The following is a 25121-nucleotide window of genomic DNA, read 5'->3' as shown; positions in this document are numbered from 1 at the left end:
GCCTGGGTTCACAGACAGGATTAGGCATACTTCAATTAGAACATTTAAGTAGCTTTTATAAAAATGCCTAAAAAACATGACTGTTGTGCATCTTGAGACAAAACAGTGGCACTGCCATAAACAGTGGCACTGCCATATTTTAAAGATGTCAGTGCAAGTTGCTTTCAGTTAAAACAGCTCAAATATGCATTTTAGGACTAGGCTTAAGCCTTGTCTGTGGAACCAGGGGAGTTTTTCTACCACATTACTAACATCATAATAAGACAGGTTTAATTGAAAGTACTGATGCTAGTTTGTCATATCAGTGATTCAGCCAAGTTTTACACGTGTCGAGAGCGGCAGAAACAGAGGTCAGGAAGTCCATGTTCTTGTACTGACTGAAACCACAAGCTGTTAACATGCACTATCCCTCCAAAATTGTCTATAACTCCTAAAATACTCTATTCTGAATCATAAATCCACATTAAACTATATAAAATAAGATTGTTTACAACCAGAATCTGAATATTTCAAGTGGAATCTTAAAAAATGTCTTTGTATTTTACCAATTACTGGTATTTTACATGAAGCTCGGTTTTTTTAAAAATCTGCATCACCACAAAAACACACAGTAACCCATTTATTAATATTCATGAGTCAAAATACATTATATTTGTAAAATATTGTTTACCTTAATTTTTTTTTTGAAAACTTGTGTGCACTAGTGCGAATAAACAAGGATTTTTATTTTTTTTACTTATGAGTGATTACATCCTTATTCCATCTGACATTTTTAGTCATAAAATCAAAACTGTATTAAAAAAGTGCCACCGGGTTCAATTTGTACGTTATATTTTATAAATGAAATCAAAGTCCTGTCTATTCTTTCACTTGTCCCCATTAAACTGTTATACTCCATTAAAGGTACACGGGTTGCGTAACGGCGTCTGGCGTCACAGCAGTCACAAGACTTCAGTCGCGCGCCGCGGCATTCAGTGCACGAGCAACAGACACGCGAGCGCGCAGCGATGGGGCTCAACGCGAGTAAAATGAGTTTTATAAAACCCGGTTCGACTTGGATGTTCTGAATCACATCGGATCGATCACCATGGAGAGCTGAATGCGCCAGATCGGTGATTGAGTCGTAAAGGCAGCGAGATTTTGAAAGTTGATGTGGTTGTAAGGTCGTTTAATAACATTGTGGATGCGGTTGCAGCCTGTGTGTGAGTGACACCTCCAGACGTCATCAAGGGCCGTGGATCTGTTGTTAGTACTGAGTCTAACTAACGTTTACCGGGGGAGATGTTGTCCGTTCTCTCGTACGGGCGACTGGTGGCCCGGGCGGTCATCGGTGGACTCTCTCAAACCGACAGCCGGGACTACAGCCTGGTGTCCGCCAGCTTCGGCTTCGGGAAGGACTTTCGCAAGGGGATTTTGAAGAAAGGGATGTGTTATGGTGACGACGCGTGCTTTATAGCCCGACACAGATCTGCTGATGTGTTAGGTGTGTAATTGCTAAAACCATTAAAGCATATTTGTGTTGTATGCAAAGATAATGTGCTTGGAAGAACTGGTTTAGGCAAGTATCATCGTGGTTAAATCGCTTCTGACGTCACAACTGTCGCACATCGGTGCCTTCTAGGTACAACAACGGAAGCCTTTACAATGTGTAAATTTATGTTTAAAAAAATTTAAATTAATGAAATCAACTTAAGTAATGCTTTAAATAACATTATTTTATAAAGACAAATGTTAAGGTAATTTTAATGACGTTTCATAATAGTAAACATTCAGTTCAGTTGACTGCTTTAAAATATATCCACTTCATTTATTACTACGTATTTGAATATATTGGAAACTTGTGTAAATGCTTGTTGTACCACTGCATAAAAAAATGAATTTAGAATTGCTTCACCTGTCACCAAACATTTAAAGAGTATAAAATGAGTGGGAGCCCGTTTCTAATGTTGGTGCTCCACGTGACTGGACGGTATAAACTGTTATATCGCGAGCATTTGCAGTGGTATAATATTTCATACCATTATTCCATAACCATATATGTATGTATACCTGTTAGTAACATCAATGCTTCTAACCCGAGAATGGGAACTTTTGGGGGTTAACAAGAGTGCAGATTAGTTTTAGTGTAACAGAAAATCCATTGTCTAAAGTACATCTGAAAGATGTGGGTGCAAAACAATAGATGAACACTGAAGGCCACAGACCTGGCTTTCAGTCTTTGACAGTGTTTAACTGCAGATCCTCACTGAAAGCAAATCTTTCACTTCATGCTTCTCTTGGGAATACAAATATTTTTTACAAGGAAATAATATTTTTAGATGGCTCTAAAGAGTTTTTAGTAGTCCTTCAAAGTTCAGTTTTAAGATGACGCAGATTAGTCCTTGTACTGCAGCAGTTTTCTCTGACATTTAAGCCACTCGTAAGGAGTGTGCCTACAAATTCAAATGTCAGATGTTAGTAGACCTGCTAACATGTTTCTAAGTCATACTTGGACAGCTATAAGTCAAAGTCAAATTAACCTGCGATCTAAACCCTCTTCTGCATCTCAATCACATGAGCTGGGTTCTGTGATGGCCTAAGAAATGACAACCAAGACTTTACAAGCTTCAAGCCAGCAAATCTATCTCTGGAAATCCCAGTGCTTTTAAGGCGAGATCACAAGAGGATGCAGGTCTGGTGGGGACTTGCCTTGTATGGTCAGGAACGGGTTCCTGCTCTTTGTCAGATGGGAAGCTGGGAGGGCATTGTAGGGAAAATTCCCTGTCTGTTGGACCGATTTGGAAATGCATGCACATTACATCTTTGGGGTGTAGGCAGTAAACGCTTGCATCTTTCAATCTGAAAATCACTTTATTTACTTGAGCATAATTAGTGGTTGACAGATGTGGGGTTTTCAATGGAAAATGTGCACAAAATCGCATATTAAAGTGAAATTAAATGAAACCTTTTCATTTTTAAAGCATGTAGGGGTGTCAACCGGTAGACAACATATTAGTCTATCACTAGACATAACTATTTTGTGTCATACAGTAGCAGCTTAGAAATGCTATTACCCTACATAGTTTAGTGGGAAATCCTGTGGTTGAGTGTTCTAATACAGTTCATCTCCTTGTTAACCACTTTTTACTTTTCAAAGTCCATTTTCGCTTGTGGGTCAACAATTTTTCCCATCAGATACGTTCACTTCTTGATCACCTCTAAATCCTACTAGATAATTCAGTTTGACCTTAGCTCATGAAAATCTGACATCACCGTATGAATAATTTTATATTATGGTAACACAATATAGTTATCCTTTGATGAAAACTTGACTACGGTGTATTTATGTACACTACCATCCAAAAGCTTGGGGTTGGTAAAATGTTTTTATTTTTATTTTCTTATGCTCACCAAAAGGCTGCATATATTCGATGAAAAATACAGTAAAATCAACAAGATTGTGAAATATTACTACTACAAAAAATTTTTTTTTGGTTTTATTTATTCCTGTGATGTAAAGCTAAATTTTCAGCATCATTACTCCAGTCTTCAGTGTCACATGATCCTTCAGAAATCATTCTAACGTGATGATTTGCTGCTCAAGAAACATTTCTTATTAGCAATGTTGAAAACATTTGTGCTGCTTCACATTTTTGTTAACCATGATACATTTATTTTCAGGATTCTTTGATGAATAGAAAGTTAAAAAGAACAGCATTTTTTGGAAATCAAAATCTTTGTAACATTATAAATGTCGTTACTGTCACTTTTGATCAATTTAATGCATCCTTGCTGAATATAATTATGAATTTCTCTCTGTAGATGCAAAATAGCTTGTTAACCATTTATAAAATGCAGCTTTCTGATGGTGTTGTGTTTCTGTTATATCACCTATAGGTGTGGCTGATGGAGTGGGGGGCTGGCGGGACTATGGGGTCGACCCCTCTCAGTTCTCTGGGACGCTCATGAGGACGTGTGAGCGGCTCGTCAAAGAAGGGAGATTTGTGCCAAGCAACCCAGTGGGAATCCTCACCACCAGCTACTATGAGCTACTTCAGAACAAAGTACCGCTATTAGGTGAGCATATTCAGTTTTAGATTATGGATTATGAAGTGAATTCATTTCACAAGTAGAAACAGAAGTGTTCAGTGTGCTGTACAATGGAAATCTCCCTTCACATGAAAGTGTCAAAATGAGAGCGCTGCACAGAAAAAGCATTTGCATTGAACTGTCTTTTTGAAAATATATTTTCAAATTTTCAGTTTTCAAATGAAACCTGTAGAGACGTTAGATCATAATGTGTTTTGGAGGCTTCGACGTTATGCTCTGGCTTCAATTAAAGTGCGGTCGCTCAATTTTGTGTTCTGTTCACTCCCATTCATATGCTTCCGTGAACAGGAGAATGCGTCATATTTTCATCTTTTGCTACATACTAAAGATCAGGTTTTCCACAAAGTAACTTTAAGCATCAGACTAACATTCATAAGGTGTTAATGTGCAATGGCATGTTAACTATGCATGCACTGACATGTGAGACCGTACACACAGATATGCTATAAAATTGAGGACTGGATGTTCTGGGACAGTCAAGAGTAAAGTTTTATTTTTCCTGACTTGGGAACGAAATGTTTTTGGGAAGGGCTTTGGCTCATTTTTCTCAGGATAAGATCAAAGCCGTAACTAAAATGTAATGGACTGAAATGAGTCACTTGTACAGTGTGCTGCCCTCAAAAACACACTGTGGGCTAGATGAGTCACGCACAGAGTGTATTGGGTCACAAGATTGGATTTTGTTATTAAATCTGCACAATTTCAAAGCTAGAACAAGAAACACTGAAAATAATGTTGATTTAATTTTCAATTAATCATATTTATAAATAAAAAAATCTTGGATACAAACATTTAAATTTGCAGTGGCAGTTTTTATATCAACTTAATGTAATTGTTTCTACTCCAATTCATTGTTGAAATGTAAACATTAAAAAAAATTGTTTATGGCAGAATCAGATTTATTCAGGCATAAACGTTAAATAATAAATGTCAAGTAAAAATAATGAATAGTAATATAGTGCATATATTTAGCAAATTGCTCTAAAAATATTTTGCTATAGACACTGAATGGCTTTCCTGAGGAAAATGTAACATTACATATTGTTCTCAAGCTGTTTTATTTTAGTCTTTTCGCAGTTGAAACACGAATTGAGCGATTGCATGAGTCGTGATACATTTCAGTAAGTTGTTCTGGTTCTTCAACACTCCTTCTGATGTTCATCCATATTTATGTCATACAATGACAAGTAGTGAAGGGGAAGAGATGATCGGGTCACGTGCCGCTTGAACTGAGGCACTACAGCGATCTGTCACACCACATTAAAGACTATCAAAACCACATTTATTTGAATTTCATTAGAAAATAGATGATTTGAAAGCTGAGACCTTTATAAGCAAAAAGCTTTTTGCGATTAATGGATGTTTTTATACAAATAATGTTTTGTTCATGCAATAACCGAAAACAGCATGGACAAAGATATCGGTTCATCAAAATGAAGATTAATTTGATTTTAGGTAGAATGTTTTTAATTAAATTTTGGTGCTTCACTAACTTACATAAAATTGTTATGCTTTAAACGACCTATCATGTAACTTATTAAGCATCTTTCTCTACTTCAGGAAGCAGTACAGCATGTATCGTGGTACTAGATCGGCAGAGTCACCGGCTACACACGGCTAACCTGGGAGACTCAGGCTTTCTGGTGGTTCGAGGCGGAGAGGTGGTGCACAGGTCTGATGAACAGCAGCATTACTTCAACACCCCTTTCCAGCTCTCGATCGCCCCTCCTGAGGCAGAGGGCTCCGTTCTCAGTGACAGGTGAGACCCTCACTCCTCTAGCTTTCTGATTATGCAACAGCATCGTTGTCCCCAACCTAGACGCAAGCGAGATATAATCCCCTGGCTGTCAGTATGAGAGCATGATTAGGTCCTCACTCTGAGATCCTGGTTATTAACTCCACTGGATAAGCAGTTCCTCCTAGAGAGAAATGTCACTCTGTGTGAACACTACAGCGTCTACTCTACAGTCTAGGATACGTAATGATCTCTATTCTCCTCTTTCAGTTTAGAATGGCTTTTTTGTCAAAAAAACACAATTTGATGATTTGTGCACCAAGCGTAATCTATCCTGAAAAAATGGATAGGATTTTGAGCAGCAACTTCTTTAACTTTTACTCTAGCCTCCACATTAACACACAATTTTTTCCATTTATCTAGATTTATTCTCAAGCTTTTCGAGACACCATGTTAAGGCTGCTTTTATTATTGATCATTAATAATATAATTTTATATTCATAATTCAGAGTTTGCATCACGCTTTGATTCACAGGGCTATGTTGACTGATTGCTGAAAGCACTGAAAAACAAGTGCCTCGTTGGTTATTTCAGCAAATTGAAAACAATGCAATTTGCACGACTGCAAAGATTACATCACTAAATTCAGAATTCAGCTCCTGGTTTAGACTTTAAAGTGCTTTAAAAAAAAAAAAAAAATTACCTTTCATGTTTGTGAATGTAAAAGGTCTTAAAGTCCACGATAAATGGAGTAGTCTCCCAAAAGAACCGATTCTGAACGGCAATTCCAGTCTTTATTCCTGCACGAACCTACGTAGGTTTGTAACAAATTTGCATAATGCCAGCCTATGTTCTTCATTGGCTGCCTGCAAAATACTATTTTGACCCGTCCTCAAACTAGTTGTAGCTGAGACTGGAGGAGTTTGGTTCATGTGGTCGACATGTCAAGAAAACGCTGTTTTCTGCTCTTACAAAAGCAATTCTAGTTTTGCACGCACTTCCAAAGGATTGGACTCGCGCTCGAATTGATACGGTAAAACTGATGCCACCATTTACTATTTGTATCACTGTGTATACAAGCGCTGAGGAAGAGCTGAAACATAGCTTCGTTTTCAGACTTTGAGAAATTAGGTGATGTGCTATGGATAATATCAGAAAAGTGTTTTTGACCTTATTGTTATTGTCTAGCCATTTCAGTCGTATCCGACTCTTGGTGATTCTCTATGGGCCATCTCTCACCATACGCAATACACTGTCAGATCATTTTCTTAGCAATGATTTTTTCAGAGTAGGTCTCCATTATATGACTTGGGACTCTGTCTAGTAAACATGACCCTAAGTCAGTGATTTACAGTGAATTTATCATGGTTAAGCGGTGGTGTTGAGCTGTTTCTGCTCTGAGCTACATCCAGTTAATTATAATCTTTCCAGACACATGACTTGGCCGCCAAGCTAATGGAGACAACCTTAGCATGGCGTCAGTAAACCCTGACATTAGCTGGATTCTCTTTGACAGATGAGCTGGTAGAAGTAGTTCTCTGAGGCCAGATATTCTTCAGTTTGCAGGTCTAAATCTTTAATACTGATCCATTTTTTAAAAACCGTTTCCACTTCTTAATTCTCTGAATTTTTTATTTAAACTAAGTATCATGTTTAAACCGCATGACCCGGGGCACGGCACAGACGGAGGGAATGACAGCCAGTGTATTCGTATCAGTGGGCATAATGCCTGCTACTGACTTCCTGGAACCGAACACGACACTTCACAGCTGATCCGTATGTTCTGCGTGCTTTATACTGTAATGAGGATCAAGCTAAAAGCTTCTTAGACTGAAACTGCATTTGTTCTTTTCAACTGTGCTTCTAAATATGGTCAGCAAACAGCAACGCTAGAGCTACAAACACATTTCAACTGGGACGGCACAGAATGTCCACTTAGTTGGTTTTGATGGATTGTTGAGGTGACCTAAAGACATTGAGCTACATTGTGAGAAGTGAATATTTAATTTCTTTCAAATATGTCAATCTTCAGAATGGGAATCACATTTCATAACTAAACTATTAAGTTTACTTGCATTCCAAGTAACAATTGTATGTCCTCTTGTTTCCCACAGCCCTGATGCTGCTGATAGCTCATCCTTCGATGTCCAGTTGGGAGACATTATACTCACAGCTACAGATGGTCTATTTGACAACATGCCAGACTACATGATTTTACAAGAACTCAAAAAACTCAAGGTACCGGAACATCTACGTACAACACTTCACTCAGTCCATTTTCTGTCGTCCAGTAACACTAATACGAATTGTGTGCTCTGCTTTCAGAATAGCAACTATGAAAGCATCCAGCAAACAGCCAAAAGTATTGCTGAACAGGCCCATGTTTTAGCATACGACCCCAATTACATGTCTCCTTTTGCACAGTTTGCCTGCGATAATGGCTTAAATGTCAGAGGTGAGATATACTCTTTTAAAAATGACTAAATTGATATTTCATTTATTTTAAACAAGCTACAACTTTTATTTTTCCTGATTTACTTTCTCTTTACAATCTTTCTCTGAGATAATGGTCATGCTTACGTGTATAGACCTTCTCTGGAATCAATTACAATTATTTATTTAAATTTATGCTTTTAAAAAAGGTGGAAATTTTACCTGTTCAATGCACTATAAAATTTGAACTTGTCACAATTATGGTTGGTTCACTTCAGTGTTATTATAGTTACCTAAAACAAAAACCATTTGTTACTTAAAATTAAAACATTTTTATTACTTGAATAAAATAAACGATAAATAAAATATAAAAAAATATATTTCAGCTAGTTGCCAAAGCAACATTTTAATTTAGTTTAATAAAAATGGAAAATACAAAAATATAAACTCAAAATATTTAAACTATAATGGCATATCAATGATAATAAAATAACACTTCAATTTGATTATTTTCGGATTATTCATAATTATTTTCAAAATTGTGACTACACAAATGTCTGAAGCAGAAAATGCATGAACTCATAACAAACAACATACTTAAAATGCTAAAAATCTGCTTTGGATAAATGCAAACATTTTAAAAAATAACTGGTCAGATAATTGATGCATGATCAGTATTAGTTGGATTTTTCCACTGAAAATAGGTCAAGAATTGCATTTTGTATGAGAAATGGATGCAAAATAAATTGGGTAATAATAATATGTTCATCTTTTTGATCCCTAATCAATTCATTAAATTCTTTATCAGGTAACACTTTACAATAAGGTACCATTTGTTAAAATAAACTATCATTTAAAAAGTACTTCTAAAGCATTTTTTAATCTTGGTTAATGTTCATTATAACATTTACTAAAACATTAGTAAAATCAAAAGTTGCATCTGTTAATATTATTTAATGGACTTGTGCTAACATGAGCTAACAATGAACCTTTGTATTAACTAACATTAAAAAATATTCAAAATAGTGTAACAAATGTATTGCTCATTGTTAGCAAACTAACATTAACTAATGAGACCTTATTGTAAAGTGTTACCCATAATCGGGGTGATGCATTTTTATTTTTCTAACTGGCTTGTATTCAATACCACATGTGAACATTGTAGCCTAACGTTAGATGTTGTGTAAATATGTAGTGTTGACATTTGCCTGAAAACATTCCCTCTTTCTCTTCTTTCCGAAGGAGGGAAGCCAGATGACATCACTGTTCTGCTGTCAATTGTAGCGGAGTACACAGACTAACGTTTGCAAGGGCTGCAAAATGCTTCTCTTGTTGTCTTCCTCTCAGTCACTGGACTGGCAGCTGTTTCCTGCTGGCAGGATTGAGGGCTGTGTGAGTTTTCTGTTTCTGGCAGGGACTTGAAGCCCACATCTGTTCCCTGGGTTCTTCAACCTTACTAGACTGTACTTCTAATGATGTTGCCTGCAGGCTCGAGTAAAAGATCACCTTGATACGGACTGCTAAAGCTGAGTTGTGCTTTGCAAGGGCTAAAACAGGTGTTGAACACTTTTCTAGTACGTCTGAAAGATTTCTGCCGTCCAGTGATGAATGAGTAGGTGGTAATGATATGGTTGAGAGTGGAAGGTTTAGAAGGTGAAAATGAAGAAAGAATGATGGAAAAGCAAAGCAGAACGAAATAATTTGATTTAGGGTCAAGCATCCCAAAAAAAAGAAGAAAGTTTCCGTATCAAGAAGAAACATTAAGATGGAAGCGTTGTGCCATGGGATTCTTTGACTCTGCAAAAGCCTTAGGGAGATGCCCGTAAGTTACATGAGTCTTGAGATGGAAAACACGCTTTGCCTGTTTACTTTCTATTTTAAAAGACACCCGATCTGTATCCCCTGGACAGACGTCAGCTGAGATGTGAGGTTATTAAGCATCAGTGACTACTACAAACTCTTCACTAGCAAATGGACAGTTTGTCAGTGTCGTTTGCATAACTTTACGATACTAGATTGATTATGACGCTTAACCTCATCAAAATACTGTCAAAGTTAATGATCAACAATAGAAAGGCCTTTCTTCTGAGATCTTAACTGATGAAAGACACTTTTCTCAAGACAAGTTCTCATTACATAAAATAAAAGAGTAGGACAGGTTTTTGTGTTAGCAATTCAAAGTACAGGGCAAATTACAGTTCTTGGGGAGACGGAAACCTTTCACTTCATATTTATTAATTTAAAACTATTACTCCACTGAGTTTTTTTAATCAGACTGCAAGGGATTGTGGGATGTGTTGAGAGGAAAAAAACAGTCCCACTTAAACCACTTTTAAGAGGTTCACATGCATGTGGCGTGTATGTGAGAGAGGGACGTTTACGATCTGTAGATATTTGAAAAAATTGCTGTATATTTATGTATGACATGTATGCATTTGGAAAGTGTAGTTATTACACATCAGATGTATATGAGAATATATTTGATAATTGTGTGGATTCTGTTAAAAAAACTTTTTGTAAAATAAAATTTTAAAATATCCCTCGAGGTGTTTGCGCACAAAGCTAATGCTAGCATCTGTGAATGCTTTCAGTGGGTATGTCATGATCACATGATCTAATAAAGTTATATTTTTATAACTTCTGTTGGTCACTGTTTTTCATTTCCCATGAAGCATTGTAGTTAGATATTGTATAATTAACTAGGTCTCCCTGCAATATACACATTTCAGGGTTCCCACACCTTGATTAACTTCAAATTCAAGAACTTTCCAGGTCCAATACCCTCAAATTCAAGGACTTAATGTGGGGACACATCTGTTGTATCCAACAACAAACGCTGAGGTACCATAGTAGTTGTTTTGTAAGCGCGTGTACGTCATGGCAACGTTCAACACAAAGTACCTCACGCGGGAAACACTTCACGTAACGCATAAATGCGCGTAACTAATGTAAATAAATATTTGGCGAAATAGCTGATTACTGGAGGGAATAATATGGAATTTTTTCCAGAAAACCTTTTGGGAACCCTGACATTTATATCTGAACTTTAGAACTATATATATATATATATACACACTTTTTTGTGATTATATTAAGACATTAAGTAAATTAAGTTGTATTTTTCTCCAATTCGTTTTTGCTTCAAAGCAAAGTTTATAATGTGATTCATATCAGAGCTGGGTGTTTTTTACGTTTGTCATTTTAGCTTTATTTGTAGTTGTAGTATAGTATTTGTAGGTATTGCGATGTGACAGATGACCAATTGTGTGACAAATATTTAAAAAGCAAATACTGCATGTAATCTCTCATTTAATATGAGCTATTCATAAAAGCAGCATGTATAATAATTATACAAGGATATAATAGTCTTAGATGAAGCACAGCATGTTACACTGCAGGAGACTGATGTCTTCTTCCCACACAAACAGCAATACTTGTTTCAGCTATGGAGCTATTCTAATCACACAAGCCATTTGCACCCTGATGAATTAACTGGATTACACCATCGGATGAGTATTCAAGGCCACCTGCAGAAAGTAGCTGACACTTTTCTCATGATCTAGTTCTGTAGTGATTTTAAGTTTGTTGAAGCAGAAGTGTCTAATTTTGTTCAATGTTCAATAAGTCAGCTACATGTGAACCATTGGTAGATTGTCTTCCTGAAGAGAAATGAAAGACAAAATGACACTCTTCAGCTTTAAGGCATCCATGTATTTGCAGTTTGCAGTTTAATGTAACTGCAAGTTTTCCTACATTTTGAGCTCAATTTAGGTGTAAATTGCATGAGAGTGTAATCACCAGTAAGTGTTTGGAGATTGCATTTGTCAGCGGTCAACAAAACCAGTAGTAATGGTCGTGACGCTGACGTCATGAGCATGAACTAATCTAATAGCGATTGATTGAACAGTCACATCAGGAGCTCAAATGACAAAATGCCTCTTCATGGGGAGCGAAATTAAGTTATTCTGTTTCGACCGGCTGTCCAACTTAAAAAAAGAAAAGTAGTAGACCAGTTTAAGCTTCTACCTAACATATTTTTTCAATTCAACAGTTGAGCGAAACACAAGGTGTATAATGTGGCGACTTGAGATATGTGTGCAATACCAGTAATAGCTGCAGGATTATATAATAATGGTTTCTCAAGCAGCATTTTAAAGCAGTGAGTCAAATCTTCCTCTGACTCATTGGTGGACACAAAGAACATGGAGTCCTTGAGAATGTGTTTGTTTTAAAGTTTTCATTTATCTTCTCCACAGTGACTGAACTCATCTGAACTGTATGTTTATGTAGGTAGACATTCCTCAGCAACAGAAAGTGAATCTTGCCCCACTTGGCCTCTCTGCTTCTCTCAAACTTTACTGTTGTCACATTTATCTCTCCAAGAACAGTTTGAACACATAAAATATGTATTATACATTACAAAAATGTTCATATAAGAACAGAAACAAAACCATCTAGCTTACAACTTTTACACACATTAATAAAATAATCTAAAGTTGTGCACTAATGAGGATTAAAAGACCTTGACTGCCGTATTTAAGGAAGCCCTTCCAATTGAATTTAAAATTAAACTTTGAATCATCCACACTTTTTTTTTATAAAAGATAACAAATGACCACAGAAAATATGCTGTTTTGTCTTTATAATAGACTCTGAGTTTATGTAGGCTACATCCTGCAGTAACGTCCATGCATTCTCTGCTTCAGATTAGCTGACGGTGCTACCTGTGACTCTGATCCTCCGTCCTCCTCTGTGTCACTGCCACAAGCCAGGCTGGGCAAATCTGCAGCGTTACCGTCCCCTCCATCACTCAGTACAGCCCCGAAGAGCAGGGAGCGGATCTAGAATGAGACCCTCAACTTGTAAATGCAAACATCTGGAATTTTGACCTAAATGTAGCTTGATCATTCTACAAAATTGGTGTTTTGTATCCCTCAGATACTAGAACCTAGAAAGACTTTGGTTAGGACACACTTGACTGACTGAATCTTACTGAAACCGTTTGATCTAAATGCTTCTGCTTTTTACCTGAAATTAGTTTAGCAGAGAAATGTGTTTTAAAAACATTAACTTCCTGACAAGAAAAAATTAAATTCTTGACAAAATTACTATTTTAATTTACCCTATAAAGCCAAATACCTTATGTCTCTAAATTATTAAAATGATCGAAATGTTGCTGTAAAAACTGCAGCACATAATCTTCTATATGCCTTCTGTAATCTGATTGTTTATACTCTTTTACCAAGTAAAAACCTTTTATAATAATTGTAAAAAAAAACTTCAGCTTGTGGTTCACATGGGTACATCTTATGAAAGCTGAATAAATAAGCTTTCCATTGATGTATAGTTTGTTGGGATAGGAGAATATTTGGCGGAGATATAACTATTTGAAAATCTGGAATCTGAGGGTGCCAAAAAAAATCAAAACATTGAGAAAATCACCTTTAAAGTTGTACATTTATGTTCACGATTGTGTTGCATTCACTCACAAAAATAAATGTTTTATACATTTACGGTAGGAAATTTACTAAATATCTTCATGGAAAGTGATCTTTACTTAATATCCTAATGATATTTGGCATAAAAGAAAAATCGATAATTTTGACCCATACAATGTTTTGTTGGCTATTGCCACAAATATACCTGTGCTACTTGTGACTGTTTATGTGATCCAGGGTCAAATATTTCAAGATGAGCAACTTTATCCATACATACTTTTTTAGAAAAATCGTGTTAAAATGTGAGTATCAAATATGATCCATCAGGCCTTTGAGGAAGGTTTATTCATTCATCTCTCAATCATAATTGTATGTATGTTTTGCCTATAAAAAAATAAATAGAGATTTGATCATAAAACTAAGCATTTAAATATCATCTTACTAAGACTTATTATTGGCAGATAAAGAGTGATGACTGATATTTATATGCATTTTGTGTAAGCATCTGCTGTGCTGTTACAAAGATCTCACTGATTTACATTACAAGCATCAGAAATTCATCTTGTGTTTTGGCTGTATAAATATCAGCAATTGCACCAAATTTCTTTTCTTTTTTCTCAGTTTGGGAAAATTATGGGGTTTTTTTTTGTTCCTCGGGTCTAAGCTAAATATTCTCACTATATCAGACTATATGAGCCATAAAAGCCTGATGCATCAAATAGGACACATATGACAAAACTCTAAATGTCAAAGCTATTAGATTATTCCACATTTTCAAATAATAGCAAAACCTGAGTTGCACAAATGGAAGTATGAAAATTATGTAGTGACTAACAACAAAAAATTCCTTCGCTACCTGCGTGGAAAATTGACGAAGGAATGTTTATTTGAAAATGTGTATTAATCTAATAACTTTGACTGGTAGTGCATTAGAATTTAGCTATTAATCCGATAATGCCACAATGCAATTTATTGTTTGTCTGATAGAAGACTAACCTTAAATGTGGCTGGTGTTATTGGTGTAGTCAAAGCCGATTCAGGCACAAGCATGGGTCTTGGCAGGATCTCTCCAGGTGCATGAAGCTGAATCATCTTCCTCATATGAAGGGCTGGATTGAACACTTCACTGCCCTGGCTGGAGGCCACACGTTCCCCATCAGCAATGCTCACTTCTGCTTCCATGGGGCCTTCACTTGTGGAGACTTCAGCAATGCTCACTTCTGCTTCCATGGGGCCTTCACTTGTGGAGACTTCAGCAATGCTCACTTCTGCTTCCATGGGGCCTTCACTTGTGGAGACGTCGGCTGTGGAGGTCTTTGGGACTGTTACAGGACAGTCATCCCTAGAACACACAAATCAAGTCAAATTGCATTTATTTCTATGGCGCTTTTTTCAATACAGATTGTTTCAAACCAGAGAAAACAAGACAATAATGCAACAAAGTTTGTTTCCAGAAGAAAAAATCATCACAGTCCAGCGTAAGTAAGTTCAGTGATGTTTAATTTTTGTTCTTAATTGAGTTCATTTATATATAGCCTCTCTGGAGAAAACTGTGGAGAAAACACAGACTGATGTTTGTTGTAGCTAAAACTATGTTTCAATCATTTAAACATGCCCGTTGTGTTTTATTCTGTTTCATTGTTTCCAAACAAGCAATTCAACAGAATAAGACTCTCTGCTGCCCCCACCAGCTCTGGAGCACAACGTTAATGTAGTGTAAAGCATATCAAATTGACTCTTTGAAGTTTGTTGATGTTTGTTACCTTGGCTAAATTGCAAGACCCCCCTGCGATCAAAGAATTTGTATAATAAAGCATCTTTATAACAGGTGTAAAACTTTTTTATGTGTGCCTGTAAGTAAAGAGTTTGCAGCACAGCCTGAGTGATGTAAGTGCTATGGGTAACGAAACACGTGCAGGAATGTGTGAGGGACAGCACAGGCAACAGAGAGAAGGGGACGAATCACACAGTGACAGTGGGGGAGGGTGTGTGAAGGAAAGATGAATGCATGTCTCTGAATATGTGAATTGCTCCTCAGGGGGCAGGGCTATACTATGTTCAGATTTGTCTCTGTACCAGAACTAAGGCCCACGGGACAAACGTTCCATTGCATGTGAGAGCAACTACAACAACTGTTTCAGCTTACTCAGGAAGATCTGTTTATCTACTCCACTATGAGGGCACTGTTTAGTAAAATGCTTTAATTTAATCAAAATGAAAATTCTGCCATCTTTCACTTAACTTCATGTTGTTTTTAAACTCGTATGAGTGTCTTTCTCTCTGCTGTCTACATCCATTCAAATATTTATGGTGGCATTTTGAGCTTAAAAGTTTCCTTATTCAATTCCATTATATGTTAAAGAGTGGCCTTTTGTGGTTCATGGAAGAAATTCATAAATTCATATTCTATTCCTAGCATGAACTGTTCCTTTAAAAATCATCTCCTCATGATCAGTCCTTTGTTTCTCCTCATTTGTAAACTGCATTAGATTAAAGCATCTACTAAATAAATGTATGTGTTTTTATATTATTATTATTATAAAATTATATAATATTTATTTGTATTATATAATTTTTTTTAGTGTTCAAATAATTAACAATCATTTCAATCCAAACAAGAATCAACATAAATGGCCTTGTTGTTGGATGGTAGACTTTGTCTTTACACTAAACAGCTTTGTTGACATCTAACATATGCAAATAAACTCTTTGCCCTTTTAAAATCAAGAGATAAAAAAATCAAGACTAGTTATTTATTTTAGCTTTCACTAGCATGAATTATTGCAGGTTGGCTGTATAAACAGTCAGCGGTGACGTAAGCTGCACGCAACAGGTGACCCAGATGTTTGTTTCTACTTGAGACTAACACACAGAACCACTGACACTGATACAAGCACAAACTCTACGAGAAGGCGGTGCAAATTCAGTGACATCACTGCCCAGATTAGAGAGAGACAGGCCAGGATGTCACAGCTCTAGCTCTGCGTTACCCTATATATATAAGCCGAGGTAAACTAGAGAACTAAAGCCGTCACTGAACTCAACTGCTGACTTGGTGCTTATGGATAAGGCTCTATGTCACAGTGGTTTTGAATTTGCATTGCACCTATAATTTGAAATTATAGGAAAGAAACTGTATGAAACAAGGTTACGGGGTGGAATATTCTGTCTATTTGGGAGGGCCAGGGTCTTCTTAAAAAATCATGAAGGTTTAGAACAACATGAAGGTTAAGGTAAATGCTAAAATAATTTAACTTATGCATGAAAAGTTCCTTTAAGAACATCTGTCCATCATGAAAATACAAAGTCTGTTGTGAACGTACAGTATATGCATGTGAATATGAGGGTTAAAATGAAATACCCAGGTTCAGGTTGAGATGGACTTTCGTTGTTCGGATCCGTTAAGGTGGACAACACAACATGGGCCTCCAGCGTCATGTCTTTTACAGTGAAGGATACAGGCCTGAAAGAGTTCAGAATCATTCAACTAACAGCTATAGTTGGTTATCTATTGTGCAGCTAAAAATATGACTTCAAGCTGAATATATGTGGGTTTGATATTGAAAACAAAATTAAAGACTTACTGTCCAGCAATACCAAACTGACAAGATATTGGTAGACCATAAGACTCAGCAAAGGACAGCAGCCCCTAAAAGCAATTTAACAATAAATAATTATTTGCATTTTATTATTTATATAAATATATATATATATATTTACATTACAATTATTTATATATATATATATATATATATATATATATATATATATAATTTAAACAATAATGTATTATTAATTATTAAAATGATATATATATATATAATTTAAAAGATCATCAAAGACAACCCTGCACATACTGAAGAATTGAGATCTGCCAAAACAGATTTGTACAGCGTTTTATACACAAGGAACACACTGATCCGAACAGATGTATTTAACCCCGTTTAAGACTGCATGAGGAGAAGGTCAGTCATGTGTGTGTGTCCAGACCACAGTGTGCTGTACAGTGCTGTAACTCATTGTGACAGGTTATCTGGTTAGAATCCAAGCATCTGTCCCACTGCATCAATGACTGAGAAAAATACTGCACTGTGGCCTGCCAAGAAGTTACGCCACTGACATACAGCCAAAGCGCGTACGTGAAAAGGGTCGGTACTATCATCGGCATAATCCAGTGTCCACGAGATCTCCCTGGAAATCAGGGTCAAAGGTTGAGCTAGAGAATACAAACTTAACTTGTGTTCATACATTTTGGATACATTACAATTCCAAAATCACAGAAGTGATCATCGAGCATGATTGTAGTTTCATGTTTTTTGTTTTTTTTAAACGTTTGGTATTTTTTTCTATTCAACTAATTACATTTTTTGAGAAAAGTAATATTGCTGATTAATGCAGATTACCACAAAATGAATAAAATAGCACACCTGGATGCAAGTAAAGGGGGCCTTATTATGCTTCTTTTTTTTTAACACGTTCAACTTTACCTACCTTTTTAAGAAAGCTTTTAATCTTTAAATCTACAGAGCACTACATTGTCACCCTTCCGACACACTTTTTTATTGCTCTTCTGATGTTCTTAGCACTTTTCAGATGTTGTCTATTCGTAAAATGTACTACTATGAAGTTTAATGTTTTTTTAATTTCATTCCCTCTTTTATGCCCTCTTAACCTGTAAGATGTCCTTGTGTACCTAGAAAGGCGTCCGCCAAATAAAATATATTATTATTATTATTATTAACTTTCTTTAGAGTGTAATGTTGCTGTTTGTGCATGAAAAAGGTCTGCAACGTTACAAAGCACAAAGTCACTCCAAAGTGAGTTAAACTCCCTGAAACGGCTCCAATGTAGTCTTGAGTTTTCTTCCGGAACGAACATGTCACAATATTCCTCATTTAAATAATTCACACAAAATAAAGGGGCGGGCTCTGGTTGAGTTGCATTAGTAGTGTGTTGAAACACGCCATTATGGTAACGGACGGAACATTTCAAAAACACACTCGAAGTGGTTGACCAATGTCAACACACTGATCCAGCCGACCAATCAGAGCACATTGAGCTTTTCGGAAGGAGGAGCTTTATAGAAACAGGAACTAAACAGAACGTTACTAACAGACTGGGAAGAGAGAAGTTGTAACAATGTAAAATATGTGAAAATATAATATTCACATAAAAAAAAAAATGACTTTGAAAAAAGGTCATAATAGCTCCCCTTTAAAAGTACACTGGAGTCTGTTCAGTTCACATGCAATGACACACTTTCTCTGAACTCGCCTGAGTAAATATGTATCACACAGCGACTACATTGCAGGACAGAAATAAGTGGCAATAAAAACAAATACGGAAAGATCCTCATGCACTGATCAGATAACACATCAAATAAAATATTCTGGCTTGTGGACACAAACACCTCACCTCTACACTATTTACGTTAGTATTTACGTGGGAAAACATGTTGTAGGCCTACTGGATGCTCACCCTCAGTTCTTTTAGGCAAAAGGTCACGGCTGAATCCTCTCCAACCTGAAAATAGTCGAACTCATCTGGGTGCAGCATCAGCTCTGTGTTCATGCCTTTAATACAACCTGATATCAAACAAACAAGATGTAATTAATGCAGGAACATGATGTTTAACATCTGAGTATACAGGAGCTCTAGTAGTATACATAAGTCTAAATACACGAAGGTTGCATGCAGTTCTGAATTTATGTAAATTACTTTCCTCTCCAGCAAATATAAATGTAATACTAGCTTACTACTCACTGCCTACTATTTAGATAGTAAGTAAAGCAATGAAAAACACACTGCACTTTTACTTTAGTGAGTGTCATCCATAAAATGGTTATTTTTATTTGGTGTAAAAATATTTTAGTACTTAAATATATATATAAAAATTTAAAGATGAATGTTAATACTATATACTGCAAGAATAGTAAGAGTGCTACATGGTAGTATACGATTAAAAACACAGCCTTACCATTTTCTGCCTCATAAAAGGTCTTCAATGCAACTTTATAAGAGGAAATGGAAAGAGTGACCTCTTCTTGTGAAATCGGGAAATGCACCACAATGTCGCCTAAAAGTCTGACACAGAAACAAAAATGGTTTGAAGTCAGCTTATGATTGGACTATCCTACAAAAATTAAACGTTAATAATTTACAATGAGGTCCCATTGTGTTTGTTAAAGCATAAGCTAACATTAACTAACAGTGAGCAACACATTTGTTACAGTATTTGCTAATGTTTGTTGATAAAAAATACTGCTCATTGTTAGTTCATGTTAGACCAGGTGCATTAAATAATACTAACAGATGCAACTTTTGATTTTAGTAGTAGGTCATGTAAACTAATGTAATTAACTACTGTTTACAAGTAGAACCTTACTGTAAAGTGTTACAAAGGAAACTGCAAAAAAATAATGCTGAATTGTGTGTGTGTGTGTGTGTGTGTGTGTGTGTGTGTGTGTGTGTGTGTGTGTGTGTGTGTGTGTGTGTGTGTGTGTGTGTGTGCGTGCGTGCGTGCGTGCGTGCGTGCGTGCGTGCGTGCGTGCGTGCGTGCGTGCGTGCGTGCGTGCGTGCGTGTGTTTACTTGGACTGGGCCTTCAGGACATTTGGACAGAGGTGAGCTGGGAACACGGCCTGCAAAGCTTCAGATTCCTGATACCCCAAATTATGAGTCTTAGTTATTCCTAAAACACACATATAAGTGCCAACATCTTGATTAGAACAAATGTGATGAGCTGTGATGAATAATGCAATATGGAAATGATTTCTAGCATCTCATCATCACAGAAGAGAGTCCAGTTGAAGTGTGCTGACACCCTGTGACTACAACCGCCAACATCAATCTGTTCATCCCTCTGTCAATGCATTACCAGCTTCAATACACACTTCACATGCAAATGAACTAACCGTGTCTGCAGTGAAACTGAAATATCACCCTGCTGTCTGGGATACTGATGGTTATCTCACATCTATCCACACTTCGCTCTCTCCACGCAACACAGCGGAAAAGGGGAAGAACGCACTGAAAATTATTTTAAAAGCATAAAATAACCAGTAAATACTGTGCATGAATAATACTGATGGGTATGAGTTATGGCACTGGGTATTTATATCACAGGTTTTAATAATGCTTTATTTTTAAAACATGTTATTAAGAAACATTCCATATACTCATATGTTTTTGCATTTAACAGAATACAAAAGTTGTACAGTAATAATAACATTGACCAAACCTTCAAGACTTAAATGAAACCTATGGTTCTGAGTGTTTAGTACCTTTATGTTTAGTTTACATTTTACAGCATCACAGTCTTTCTGGGTGTCTGGATCTGGAATATACTTCTGGAAGAACAGAGGTGTGAAGTAGAAACAGGCATAAGCCGATTGAGATGAGTTGACTGTCCTTACAGCCAACTATAGATGAGAGAGAGAGAGGAAAAATTAAAAATGATTGACAAAATAAATGAGTAACACTTTACTATTAGGTCCCAGCAGGAGTTATCAGTTGTTAATGCATTAACTAACAAAGATAAATGCATTTGTTGCAGTGATAATTAATGTTGTTAAAATTAGTTATTAAGATACAACTGATCAATGTTAGTTCATGTTAGCTCAGGTGGTCCAATAAATAATATTAACAGGTAGGCCTAGATTAGTAAATGTTTAAACTAAGAAGTATTTTCATTGTTAGTTAATTAATGCCAACAACTGGAACCTTACACACAAGACTGTGTCTTAAAACCTGTCTTATGTCTAATAAGGCAGATTACCAGTTTTTGAGACACAGCCTGTGTGTGTGTGTGTGTGTGTGTGTGTGTGTGTGTGTGTGTGTGTGTGTGTGTGTGTGTGTGTGTGTGTGTGTGTGTGTGTGTGTGTGTGAGCCTACCCCTTCCTCCAGTGGATCCAACCATATTTCATCACCAATTCTTGACAGAGCATGAACTGCTTTTCCAAATACTAAAAACAGTAACGTTAAACAGGGGTATTTATAAACAAATGAAACGCGGAGTGTGTTACGTTATAATATCGAGTAAAAATGTGTCATACCTTTAATGCCATTGCCTTCAATGATACACTTCATTTTATTTTTCTTCGCTCAATAACTTATTTACCGGAAGAAGATTAAACGATGCACTACCTATTCTCATTATTCAGATAAAGCAGAAATTCTGACAGGAAACATTGAGAATTTAGAGAATAAAAACTATAAACAGTTTTTCCTCAGATTCCTCAGTGCTTGCGAGCGGGAAAGAAGCGAGCGCGCACCATCTAGTGTCCGGCAAACCAAGCGCTACTGATCTCAAGTTTATTTAGGATTTTATTGAATTATATATAATGTTATATAATATTACCGTTATAATAACGGTTTCAATTATATTATATTATATATGTTACAAAATAATATAATATAACTGGTTATATATATATATATATATATATATATATATATATATATATATATATATATATATATATATATATATATATATATAACTGAAACCGTTGAGCAGGAAATAAATTCTAACCTTTCAACCACAAGTTGCAAAAAATTAGACCATCAATACTGTATAGAACGGAAAGTAGTGGACGTGTGCATAAAGATTTACACGAATAAACCAAAATACTACAGATCAAACACACATGTACCTCTTGATTAGAAAAATATATATACTTATTAGCGTCTTAACAATTTTGCATTTTTAAAATGTGTTGTATACATAGACAGTAAAAGAAGGTTGTATACTTCTTTTACTGTCTATGGTTGTATAAAGCATAGGAACTGTATATATTAAGAACAACGGCCTACCGGAACGATTACATCGTAACACAAAACATTCACATGGTTGTCTGGCTGTACATATGGACATCTCATCTGCTATAAGTTTATAAGAGAGTCATTTACACTATTCAAATACAAAATGTGTTAATATGGAAGCCGACTGATCCTCTCTTAGTTTGATCACGTATTTCGAGCTGTTTTTACCGTAAATTGTCTTATTCTGGGTAGAGGTTTTAGCTGTTATGGCTTGTAATGATGACTGGCAGGTAGCAGGGCGTCGTAAAGGAGCTGCTAGAAGAGGACAACATCCTTCAAACTCAAAACTAGACACACACCAGGTGTCTGACTGCAAACTGGACAAACAGAAGATGACAAACGCCATGTGAGAGTTTATCTGCCATGTCAAATCCAAGCAGTGACACTGTTAAACATGTTACCATTATAACACCATGTTATTCTTTTAAATACCTTGGAGTTCCATGTAAATAGGAAAGTACATTAATCTGGTAATCAATCATATTACCATCTGATACCAGTACTTTTTTATGTTAAGGTTTGTATTCATATTGTCTGCAAGCTCTCTGAAATATTCTTCTTCACAGGAATGAACTGAGAGGAGAAAAAGTCTGGATGGAATGGAGAGGTGATGTTGAACTACTGCAGTATGGGCCATACACGTAAAAATAATGTACTCTTTTTTTAAATAAATTACCACATTCCCATCTCCACCTCCAGATCTCCTGTCCAAGCATCTTCTTTCCAATCCTTCTGAGTCTTCCGATCTGAATGGAGATGCGTTTCTTCAGCACTGTGTGTGTTATGGTTTGGGTAACTTTGCTTCTTGTGTATCTGCCCGATACCAGCTAGCAATGTTGTTACTGCTTCTAGAGATGCTCCAGGTATACAATTTTCATTTATGTGATATGATTTGTTCAATTAAGCATTGTATTTTTAATGCAGTTCGATTTTTAATGCATTCTCAGATTCCAGTGGGCAGTTGCAGTGTGTATGATCCGGTGTTTTCTGCGTCAGAGTGTGATGCTCTCAAAGAGCTCGGCTTCACCGTGCTGACTGAAAATGAGGTGCGTCACACATAGTGTCAATATAATTTTGTTCTGTTTCTCAGTTTATAGCATCGTTTTCCTAACAGGAGGGAAAGCGCCCAGTTTATCAACCCACCCTGTTCTACCTGATGCATTGTGGGAAGGCTCTGTATAACAACCTGCTGTGGAGAAACTGGACGCCTCAGACATTGCAAAAAATTATTATAATTGGCAACCGTTTTCATGGCATTCAAGAAAGGTAGGTGCCTAGACTTATACGACACATGACCAATAGCATGTGGACGTCCTCACTATTTCAGCTCCCAGCAAGCCAGGCTCTTGCCCAACATCAGTGTGAGCATAAATGTTTATAAAAACAAAGGGTGAAGCAGCTCCTTGTTAATGCACATGGTTTTACAATTAAATGTTCAACAAGCACCGATGAGAGTTGCATTCGGCTGTCCACATACTACAAAACAGGGTTATTATCATTAACTAAAACCATAAAAAACTTTCTATGTGTACTTGATATATAATAAATGTTAACTGAAATAAACAAAACTTTATTCCAGCTTATTGTCAAGGTAACATTATTCAGTTCTTGATATACTAAAATAACTAAAGATGAAATTAAAATTAAATAAATCAAACTGAAATTAAAACTTGTTAACATTAATGTATTAACTAACAATGAGCAATACATTTGTTACAGAATTTATAAAAATCCAGCTTTTCATTGTTTGATCATGTTAGTTTACAGTGCATTAACTAATGTTAACAAATACAACTTTTAAATTCCATAATGTATTAGTAAATGTTGAAATTAAAATGAACTAATATTTATAAATACATAGCGTAAGAAGGATTGTTCATTTTTAGTTCATGTTAACTAAAGTCAACTAATGAAACTTTATTGTAAAGTGTAATCAAAATCCTAATTAACACTATAATATAAAAAATAAACACTACTACAAGCCTAGTATTTACTACTTTATGCTGCTGAAAAGGCAAAATTGTGTGTATGCATGATGTCTGTTTAATTTTCTTCTTAGGATGCTTCAGAGAGAGTTTGAGAGAGACTACAGCTTCCTTTCAAATGTAACTTTGACTTTTATTTACAGTACACCTTTACAATTCATGGATTTTTATGAAGAGTTTCAACAGAGAATTGTCTGATGAAATGTCAATTGAATGTCTTCGTTCTTAATATCAGAAAAGTGGCCTTGACTCATCTGTTGTTTTAGGTGATAAGTGTGTGTGACGAGACGCCTCTGCCCTGCGCACCGCGCTTCATGGATGTGTTCAATGACACGGCGCTCATTCAATTCCCTCTGGACAAGCTGAACAAACTGCCAGAAACCATGTGGATTGAGCCTTCAGAGCCACTGTACCAACACTGCCAAGATCTCGAGATCATCCAGAGAGAGAAAAAGAGCTGAAAACATCACTACTTTAAACTTTACTTTTTAAAAATATTTTACTAGTTCGTTTCCAGTTTCTTCTTGTATATACATTTGGTTTTTTTATTCAAATAATAAAAATAAGACTTTTTTTTTGTTTTAAAGGGGAACTGTGTATTTTTTGCACCACTAATGTCA

The 25121-nt window shown here is 36.1% G+C and overlaps 3 protein-coding genes across 4 annotated transcripts; 2 read left to right on the top strand and 1 right to left on the bottom strand.

The window, feature by feature from the left end:
• Positions 1–934: 934 nt before the first annotated feature.
• On the top strand, positions 935–13097 carry pptc7a (protein phosphatase targeting COQ7 a). Of its 2 annotated transcripts, XR_013201101.1 has the most exons (7): positions 954–1483; positions 3877–4056; positions 5650–5848; positions 7939–8062; positions 8150–8279; positions 9500–9649; positions 12964–13097. XR_013201101.1 is itself a non-coding variant. In XM_077223415.1 (6 exons), exons 1-6 carry the CDS (start codon positions 1282–1284, stop codon positions 9556–9558), a joined length of 894 nt encoding a protein of 297 aa, XP_077079530.1. In that variant the 5' UTR covers positions 935–1281; the 3' UTR covers positions 9559–10894. The 2 variants fall into 2 exon arrangements, 1 of the variants encoding a protein (XP_077079530.1); XM_077223415.1 differs by lacking the exon at positions 12964–13097 and having other exon boundaries at positions 935–1483; positions 9500–10894.
• Positions 11552–21920, bottom strand: rad9b (RAD9 checkpoint clamp component B). The gene is made up of 11 exons (XM_077223408.1): positions 21748–21920; positions 21587–21657; positions 20977–21114; positions 20608–20722; positions 20285–20384; positions 19673–19779; positions 19174–19280; positions 17280–17344; positions 17057–17158; positions 14692–15037; positions 11552–13098 (listed from the first exon to the last, which is right to left on the bottom strand). The coding sequence occupies exons 1-11, from the start codon at positions 21779–21781 to the stop codon at positions 12925–12927; spliced, it is 1359 nt and encodes a 452-aa protein (XP_077079523.1). The 5' UTR covers positions 21782–21920; the 3' UTR covers positions 11552–12924.
• Positions 21921–22517: 597 nt separating this feature from the next.
• Positions 22518–25087, top strand: srrd (SRR1 domain containing). The gene is made up of 7 exons (XM_077223416.1): positions 22518–22862; positions 23083–23123; positions 23216–23379; positions 23464–23562; positions 23631–23782; positions 24576–24621; positions 24768–25087. Exons 1-7 carry the CDS (start codon positions 22723–22725, stop codon positions 24960–24962), a joined length of 837 nt encoding a protein of 278 aa, XP_077079531.1. The 5' UTR covers positions 22518–22722; the 3' UTR covers positions 24963–25087.
• Positions 25088–25121: the final 34 nt, after the last annotated feature.

The sequence above is a fragment of the Siphateles boraxobius genome, unplaced genomic scaffold (genome assembly GCF_051911475.1).
Source record: "Siphateles boraxobius isolate OS27281-9 unplaced genomic scaffold, OSU_SipBor_1 9, whole genome shotgun sequence".
Taxonomy (NCBI): domain Eukaryota; kingdom Metazoa; phylum Chordata; class Actinopteri; order Cypriniformes; family Leuciscidae; genus Siphateles; species Siphateles boraxobius.
Note: the sequence above shows the minus strand (reverse complement) of the source record. Positions and strands in the feature narration are given on the sequence as shown.

Bases quoted from the DNA above. Each gene is read 5' to 3' on its own strand.
- pptc7a (XM_077223415.1), top strand. From the start codon at position 1,282: ATGTTGTCCGTTCTCTCGTACGGGCGACTGGTGGCCCGGGCGGTCATC. The intron at 1,484-3,876 runs GTGTGTAATTGC...TATCACCTATAG, and splicing joins CAGATCTGCTGATGTGTTAG to GTGTGGCTGATGGAGTGGGG. The intron at 5,849-7,938 runs GTGAGACCCTCA...TGTTTCCCACAG, and splicing joins GGCTCCGTTCTCAGTGACAG to CCCTGATGCTGCTGATAGCT.
- rad9b (XM_077223408.1), bottom strand. From the start codon at position 21,781: ATGAAGTGTATCATTGAAGGCAATGGCATTAAAG. The intron at 20,385-20,607 runs GTTAGTTCATTT...TGTGTGTTTTAG, and splicing joins TCAGTTTCACTGCAGACACG to GAATAACTAAGACTCATAAT. The intron at 17,345-19,173 runs GTGAGCATCCAG...AATTGCTTTTAG, and splicing joins TTTGCCTAAAAGAACTGAGG to GGGCTGCTGTCCTTTGCTGA.
- srrd (XM_077223416.1), top strand. From the start codon at position 22,723: ATGGCTTGTAATGATGACTGGCAGGTAGCAGGGCGTCGTAAAGGAGCT. The intron at 23,783-24,575 runs GTAGGTGCCTAG...TTTTCTTCTTAG, and splicing joins TTTCATGGCATTCAAGAAAG to GATGCTTCAGAGAGAGTTTG. The intron at 24,622-24,767 runs GTAACTTTGACT...CTGTTGTTTTAG, and splicing joins ACTACAGCTTCCTTTCAAAT to GTGATAAGTGTGTGTGACGA.